This window comes from Pteropus alecto, unplaced genomic scaffold (genome assembly GCF_000325575.1).
Source record: "Pteropus alecto unplaced genomic scaffold, ASM32557v1 scaffold7, whole genome shotgun sequence".
NCBI classification, from domain to species: Eukaryota; Metazoa; Chordata; class Mammalia; order Chiroptera; family Pteropodidae; genus Pteropus; species Pteropus alecto.
In genome coordinates this window covers 23,042,381-23,051,643 of record NW_006494614.1, presented here as the reverse complement: position 1 = coordinate 23,051,643, position 9,263 = coordinate 23,042,381, and the positions used below count along the sequence as shown (strand labels likewise).

The following is a 9,263-nucleotide window of genomic DNA, read 5'->3' as shown; positions in this document are numbered from 1 at the left end:
AAAGAGTGTTCGGCTAAAGAAGCTCATGTCTTTATTAATATCCTCAAGAGGCTTGGTGGATGGCTGGTCCATAGAGGAACTTAATCTGAAAATATTCGTGTTAGAAAGAGAGTCTCAGGATGAGGTCACGGTGTGAAGGACATGCTGTCCTGAGATAATCAATCAATACCAGATATAGGGCCAAACTGAGCATTCTCACAATTTTCATACTTTTTTTTTATTTTTACCCACTCTCTTGAATAAAGCTCTACTTGAATAAACCCTATAGAATGAAGTTGCAGTGCTGTGTCAATAATTGGTATTGGATGCATTAATTTCAGGTTCACTTGTGCTAAACATAGTGAAAACGAAATGTTGAAATAGGGCATTCTTGGAACTATTATGTCCTACAGGAATCATCACTTTCTGAGCCCATCACATTATCTTTAATGCCACACGTACAACCCAGATAAAAACTACCAAATACAAAGAAAATAAAATATTTTGGAACCCTAACCATCATGAAAAATAATAGCTCCCTTTTAAAATATTGAGATATATAGTAAAACATTACTATTATAAATGTTAGATTCTTTGTCAAATCCATGTAAATTTATTTGTCAAGAGGTTAAAATCTCTACTGACATCATTTACCTAGTTACGTTTTCTCTTAAAAAATTGCCTAATAGAAATATGCTTGCAAAGTATAAATTACAGAATAAATTTTACCATGAAATGGGCAAAACTTAGTAAGCTTTATCCCATGAATAAAACATTTTAAGGAATAATTCAGCATACTGGGTTATTGCTCTTCCAGTGGATTAGTTCTCTTCCACTGGATTAGTTCTCTTTCAGTTTGTCTTCCTTTGACGATACATAATCCAAGTCAGATATGGACTTTACCTGTGTCCAGGGATTGGTTTGAAGTTAAATTGTGCCTGGGATAATAACATCATGATAACATTGTTCAAATTCTGTAACTTCAGAAAATTAAGTAGTAGGAAATGTCTTTCCTAATTGTATGAAGCCATGTGTCTTCATTCAATAGGAAATATGTTCACATCACTGGTTAGGATTCCAGCCACAGCTTTTAAAGCAATTACGCACTTCAACTTTTTCCTAGCATTTAATCAAAACAAAAGATATTTATTGCCTAATATAGTCAGTTGCCAAAAGCATTTTGCTTGATAAATGTATCTCTACAGAAGCTTCAAGTATGCACACCAACCCAACCTTTCTATTCTTTATTCATTTGTGCTATGCTCTATTTTAGCAGACCTTTTTTTTTCTCCTTTAGGCTGATGTGGTTTCATTTGAAGAAATAAAGAAGTATATTAATCAAGAAGTTCTAAGGATTTTTGAAGGTTAGATTTTCTTGATAAACATTTCTGAATCTTTCGGTAATTCTTATTTACCGTGGACTGTCCCTTCAGCAACATTTTCAAAAGGTGGTCATGCAGCAATGACCGTAAGAGGCAAACTGTTTTATGGTGGGGCAGCTCTATTTGTTAGAAAATTTTCCCTTATGCTAAGTTAAAGTTGCCTCCCTGTAACTTCCTCTCAACATACCTTGTCTTCAAAACAGCACAGGTAAAGTATCTTCCTCGATCTACATGACAGCCTTTCAAGTATTTTTCAATATCCATGGGCCTCCTCCTTAGTTTTTTCTCTTCTATGGAATAAGTCCTTCCCCCATCATTGCCATTGAGAAATACTTAAATTTTACATAACCCTCATTCACCCAAGAGTATTTTGACTAGGGCAGAGTTTAGCAAACTATTGCCCACCTATTTTTGTATGGCCCACAAGCTAAGAATGGGTTTTACTTTTTTTAGGGGGGGGGGTGGCAGGGAGGGGTATACTTTTACATGTTTTTTTTTTTAAACTGAAAGAATATTTCATGACATGTGAAAATGATCTGAAATTCAAATTTGTGTTCATAAAGAAAGTTTTGTTGGAGCAGAGTCACATTCATTCCTTTATATATTTTCTCTGGCTGCTTTCATGCTGGGGCAGCAGAATCTAGTATTGACAGGGGCTGTAGATCTTGTAAAGCCTTAAATATTTACTGTCCGACCTTTTGCAGAGAAATTTTTTTACCCCTGATACAGACAACTCAATGCCACCTAAGATAGCATTTCTTAAAAAAAAAAAAAAAGCATCCATATCACACTATTGATTCATTTTGAGTTTTTAATTAACTAACAACCCTGGATGTTCCTTACACAAACTCTTTAAAATTAGGTGTTTCTCATTATACACTGTTTTCATATTTAAAATCTAAGCGCGTAATTTTGTTTCTTCTTAAATTTCAGGTGATCCATGTTCATACATTGTTCCAACCTAAAGATATCTTTTGGGATATTGTCCCCTAAGGCAGTTTGGCTGACCCTCATAACTTTGTGTCATCTCTAAATTTTATAAGCATGTCATCATTCTAATTGTTGATTGAAATTTTGAATAAAAAAGAGTCATGGGTTAAACTTTTCTAAATGCCATTGCAGTCCTCTTGCCCATTTGCAAATCTTCTGTTAATCTTTTGTTTTAGTGAGCTCTGAATTTATATAGTTGTCCTAAAATCCACTCTACTATTCCTTTATATATTCACAAGGATATCACATGATTTTGTCAAATGATTTGTTAAAATCAAGGTCGTTCTCCTCACTTGTGAACTTACTAAAGTGGGAGTTACTTGTCTTTAGAAAATAAATCCACATTGGCTCTCATGGTTCCTGCTTCTTTTGCAAAGTATATTTTCTTTGCTAAACTATAAATACATTGTTGAATTTTCAAGGAATAAGATTACAAAATGCTGTACTTTATATTCCCATGACTATTTTGTAACTACCAATTTATACTTAATCTCTTTACCTTTTTCATCTCTCTCTCAAACTCCCCTCCCATCTGGCAGTCACCAGTTCTCTGTATCTATGAGTCTGTTTCTGTTTGTTTGTTTGTTTGTTTGTTTTGTTCTTAGATTCCACATATAAGTGAAATCATATGGTATTTGTCTTTCTCTGTCTGATTTATTTCACTTAGCATAATAATAAACCTTCAGTCTTTTGCTAGACTTGGGGAGGGGCAGCTACCCAGCTGTATGGAGCAGAGACAGGAATTGCTAAGCCTACTTCTTAAACAGGCTTTCAACCAATTCTCTTTATTTTAGTTTTCCTTTTTTACCCCCACTTCCTGATGTAACTTGCATTGTCAGTTGCTGAGCCTTTTAAGAATTTTGTGGCTTAAAACAGGGTTGTTCCTCAGCTTCTAGGTAAAGGTTTGATTTTCTGGAATCTGCTAAGTCATCTGTCACTCAGCCATCTGATTCTCAGCTTCCGAAATTTTGTTGTCTCCTTTCATAGTCCCACTATTTCTGTGGTTCTATGCCTTTAAAAATATCTTACTATTGCTTTGCAGGGATTCAGGAGAGAGTTAAAGCAGATGCATGTTTTCATTCTGCCATCTTAACCCACAGTAACATTTTACAGCAACATGTTTACAGAGGGAGCAAAGGATTGGGCCAGGGTTAAACGTAGCAGTAACAACCTTTGGGTCATGATGAACCACAAAATGAATATGAATTTATCAAAAGTTGCTATTGAATTAACAGTTAAAATGAAATTAGAAAATAACTATTAAGATATGAAAAAGGATTACTATTCTTACATTTTTGCCCCTTAAGAGAGAACTGCATCTGATTTTGGTTTCCACATTTACGAGATGTACCGAAAAGCCCGGGAATAGGGAAACAAAAAGGAATTTACAAAATAGATTACCAAGCCTAGGAGTAAAAGTTATTTAACCTTAGGCTAAGAGGTAACAGTATTTTCAAGTATATGACTGATTTCCCAAGGGAAGTACTCAACTATTCTCTATTTCCATAACAGGTAACAAAAGAAAATAAGTTGAAGCTGTACCAAGAAAATGGCAATTAAACATTTGAATGGGCATTAGGAGGAAAAGATAATTTCTCTCTTTGAAAATATTTACAAATTCTATCTGTGAAATAAAAGGGAAACATGGGCCAAATGACATCTGAATATCCCTTCTTCTCCCTATAATGTAATTTATCATCACATTCATATTAATGTCCGCATTATATAATGAGCCCATTCTCCAAGGAAAGCAAGCCATTGGTCTCATTCGTAGAGTGGCTGTTGCGGGTTTGCCTTGGCAGATGGAATATGTGAGTTTGGTTTCTGCAAGCTTCTATCTTCAATTTTATGCCTTATTAGAAAGCTTAGCCAAAAACAGTTTAATTAACAACAGAAGAAAGGCAATAAAGAATACAGATCTTTACAATTTATTTAGAGGCTGAGAAATATTATTTTAAATAGAGCTTTAGAGTAGAGTTCAGAAGTAGTAATTACCTTTATGCTAAATGACTATTTCTGAGTGTTATCTTAAAGCTAAACAATTTACTCTAGAAGTAATTATTTTTAAAAAATTTCTGTTTTACTAAAAACATTAAAAAACACTCAAAGCAAATTACTTGTAAATGTAATCCATACATTAAAGAGCAAACATTAGTACTGTGAATGTTTGTGTTTAGACACTAAAGGTACTCAGAAATATGTCTTAAATTAAGAAAAATTGTACTAAAATATATATTTTTTAAGTTCAAAACAACAAATAATATGGAAAATTTCAAACTATAATCATTTAATTTCATATTTTTATAAAACACAGCTTATAATTTTATATCATAAAGGTATAACTACATTTGTTTTAGCTATTGTTTTATCTATTGTTACCAGAAACAAATATATTAACATCGACCAAACATGTCCCAGGCAGATATTAATAGGTAATAGAAAGTTTTACTGGAGGGCTAGTGATTTAATATCACTCTTAGGAATGATTCTTCAGATCCTCATTGGTCTTCTACCACCACTGTCAGTCATTCTGCACCCAGAGAAAGGGTGCAGACTGTATGATTTGGCCTTTGTTTTTTTCTAACTGGCAGCTATAGTTTCTAGATTATTTCTGCTATTTGTTCTTACTTGCAAATAAACACTAATTTAAGCAGTAAACATTTTCTGAAAGATTTGTCTGCACCAAACCTATGCTGAATTTTTCACATTAAAGATTTATTTCTTATTACACACTAGTGTGACCTGGAAAAATTGTGTGTAAGTTAGTTTTACAAATGAAATCATTTGAATTTGCTTTTTGAAGAAAATATGTAAAAAGGAAAACCAGAAACAATGTGGTTGATTTTTTTTGTCATGCCAATGATATGCCTTCCTCCAGTTTATATTTAAATCTAGTTCTATATATATTAGATTCGTTAAATGTGAGATACACAAATCATAAACAGACTAAGCAAGTTTAAATAAATAATCCAATGATAGATTGTATTTATAATGGACTTTGGATGAATTGGCATAAATGATTTCACCAAAATAATTCCATATAGTAGTAAAATATTGAATAGGCTTGAGGTAATATATTTAACCAAACAATGGCATAAGTGGAATTAATAACCAAGAATTCTGTAATAGCAAGTGTAATCCTGGAGTGATTATTTTAAAAAATAATTCTGAGAAGGAATGTCTTATAATTATATCGTATACAGATTTCTAGTCATAAAAAGATCTTATCAACAGATAAATTACACTTTACAGTGTTTGGGGCTCATAAAATATGCATAGTAATTTTATTGAAATAATTATCTCTTTTAAGCTCTCTCCATGATTCCTGAACAAGAAGACTTAATGCAAAAAGTATAAAATGCCCAATACAGGGCCCTGCTTACAGAGAATATTTAATTTAGTTAATAATACATTTTGCTTAGAAATTTAGAGTGAATTTTTTTATTTATATTTTCATATTTACATTTTTTGAACTGCCCCATTTTCCAAATTTTTCAATTTAATTATTAATACAACAGTGTTCTACAGTGTATACTCACTTTCATCTAAAAGCATTATTGACTTATTAATAAGTCTCTAAGTATTAATAGTTATGCCATCTGTCCCACTATAAAGATACTCCCTTGGTCTAATGACTGAGTTCACCTTAAAGAAATACCTTTAAACAGTCCTCCCTTCCTTCCCTGGATTCTATCTTTAGAGCTCAGATGAACAATATTAGGCTCCATGCAGTTTGGTGGATGAACAAAAGGGCAAGCAAATGACAATGATATGTTCCTTGAGAAGGTAACATTACTTAGTTAGAAAATACTCAATACATAAAGGTCAGATCACTCAACACTACAAAAGTTTTTTAACATTTGTAAATATTCTGGGTAATTTGTCAACTTCCCTTAACTTGTGTGTTGTCAGTTTCAGTGTTTTCTTCAGGTTCACAGAAAAGTATGGAAATGTTTTGTTTTCACTCTGTCTACAGCTGGAATTCAATGAGAGCATTTGCTTCTGCACCAACTGAATTTTTTTCTTTTGACCAAATTAGACATTTTTCCTGCTAAAACCTTGGCTAGCTAATGGGACTGACTAACTAGAAATCGAACCAGAAAAAAAAAAAAAAGAAGACAAATATTGAAAATGTATAATAAGACATTTAAAAAAAAAGTAAAAATTAGTTGTTGACAAAGTACAGTATTCACCCAGTATAGAAATTTAACAGTGAAATCATAGTGAATATGAAGCCAGTGACCATCTTTTCAAAAAATAAACCTCTCTATTAATAATGCAGTTTTGTTCAAGGATATAAAGTGTCACATACTACATGAGTTATCTATTGCTGCATAAGAAAATACCTCAAAATTTTAGTGGCTTAAAACAACAGTGTTTATTATCTCACATTTTCTGTGGGTCAGGGGACTGGAAGGGTTTCTCAACTGTGTGGTTCTGGCTCAGGGTCTATAATGAAGTTGCCGTCGGGATTTCAGCCACAGCTAAAGTCATCTGAATACTTGATTGGGGCTGGAAGATCCACTTCTAAATTTATTCACATGGCCATTTGTAGATGTATTTAGTTCATCCTCATGTGGGTCTCACCACAGGACTTCCTGAGCGTCCTCACTAAATAGCAGTTTGCTTTGCCCAGGATGAGCAGTCTAAGATGGGGAGCAGCCAGGAAGCCACAGTGCCTTTTAAGACTTAGTCTCCCTAGTTGCACACTGTCCATTTTGCTTTTTCCTATTCATGAAAAATGAAAAGTAAGTTCCAGCCCACACTCAAGAATGAGTTCCATTTGGTAAAGATTGTCAAAGAACTTGTGAACATATTTTTAAATCACCATACGTACATTCACAACATTGTTGGAAAGTAGCTTAAATTTATTATTAAAACCATTTTTTTAATATGAACCTAAATTCTCTCCACGAGCCACTACCAAAGGTTAATTAGATCCTAGGTTATTTTCATGTCCACTAGATTAGCTGCATCTCTGAAGCACTGAAAATTTTCAGATCCTCTGATCAGCATAGCTGGTCTGCATCTATAGTCCAAAAACTTTGTGCAATCCATTTTATTTAACCAATCGAAAACACTCTCTCGGCAATCAAACTAGTGAGTAAATTAGATGTGCTTAAATTGAAAACCAAATCGTTTTCTTATTGAATTTTATGTAAAAAATATTTGGAAATTTTTAACATAAAAGTATTTCCATAACATGTATATTATTTTTCCTTCTATAAATGAAGAGAGGATGGCTGTATTCCTATCCCAGCTCAAGCTACCAGCAGCGATGTTGGCTGCTCAAACTCATGGGAGACCTGGTCCACCAGGAAAGGATGGGTTACCTGGGCCACCAGGAGACCCCGGACCCCAAGGTAAGTCTTCAAGTATAACATTTGTTTACCAGTTCTTTACTTCTCCGTATTTATAACATGCTAATCACAGTTAACACAATAGATAGATGATAGGTAGATAGATAGATGATGATGATAGATAGATAGAGAGAGAGAGAGAGAGAGAGAGAGAGAGATAGATAGATAGATAGATAGATAGATAGATAGATAGATAAAAATGATTTATATAGAATATCTCATTACTATTTGACATTCTGAAATAAATTAATTATTACTCCTTCAGATCTAAAACTGACTAATAATTATCTGCTAATCTAAATGTATTTTGATAATATTTATTGTGATAATAACAGTAAAATTATATGCTTATATATCATTATTATCTGGGAATCTCAGAGTTGTTCATGTCTCCCTATTGATGTAAGTAGACAACAAGAATCATCTTAGTATCTTAAAGAAACTGAGGAAAAAGTTTTAAGAGACATTACCACAAATGGTGATTTGGGGCCAAAATATATTTTTGAGAAATTTTAGAATCTTTCTTCTAATAGAGCTTGTGGATGATAACTTTTGAATTTTAAAGAATTTCTCATAGGGTTTCTAAAATTTTTTTTAAAAAGACTTAAAATTAGCAAAATAAAAAAAAATGACAGCTTTATAAGAGACAAGATCTTGGATGTATCTTGACTAAATTAATCTGGCAAGGCCATTTTCTAGAAATACGTTAGCAATCAGCAAAGGGGCCAATTAGACCCTGGTTTAGAGGATTCACAACTCTGACAAGGAAATAATAAATCCAATGAGTACATGCTGTGAAAGATGAGACCAGGGAAACTGCTTTTCATATGTTACCGTAGAAGATCTCAAGAGCCCTCCTTGAAATAATCAAAAGCTTATGTAAAGGAGAAAAGAAAAAGTTAACACCAAAAGTGCATAAGAATACAGTTCAAAATGCCATATACGCTGAGAATTATTTTTCTTTCACTAGTTCACTTTCCTTCCTGCTGCTTCTCTGCAACATCGATCCTTGTTTTCTGTAGGAAGTGCCCCAAAGTGGTCAACGTGGTCTTCTTCGTCTGAAAGGGCAACAAATGTCCCCAATTACAGGGTCTGTTAGGTTCCTAACTTACAATTGAGAGTGGCAAGTCTTCTGGCTTAGTTAGCACAGTGTAAAACAATGACACTAAAATCATGCTAGTTTACCTAAATGGTATAGTCAACCTCCCTTTAGTTCATAGACAGGTCTGGCACATAGCTGGAAGAAAATGTGTAGAATCAGGGGTAGCCTTCTGTGTGTACACTGTTGTATAAAGGGTGGTTAATTATCATCTTTCACTAATTGGGTCTATTTTGAAGTCAGAGTTTATGAGACTGGAACAAGGAGCTTGAAAGCCCATCTGAAGACGTCCATTGCTTCAAATGACATGAAGAGTAGGTACTGTTGACACCAGTAGGAGAAAAACCTTGGACAGTTGCTTCAAACAGTGACAGTCTAAGAAGATAACAATGGAGAGTCAAGATATCAAGGAAAATTGTTCTAGAACGGGAGTCGCCTGTCTACAAACACCGA

General features: G+C 33.5%; 1 protein-coding gene across 1 annotated transcript in view; it reads left to right on the top strand.

Moving 5' to 3' along the window:
* The window catches only part of COL19A1 (collagen type XIX alpha 1 chain), a 279,851-nt gene that overhangs the window by 265,616 nt on the left and 4,972 nt on the right, over nucleotides 1-9,263 (top strand). The window contains exons 47-48 of the mRNA XM_006926816.1: nucleotides 1,277-1,343; nucleotides 7,586-7,714. Coding sequence (XP_006926878.1) covers nucleotides 1,277-1,343; nucleotides 7,586-7,714 — 196 coding nt within the window. The remainder of the gene's footprint in view (nucleotides 1-1,276; nucleotides 1,344-7,585; nucleotides 7,715-9,263) is intronic.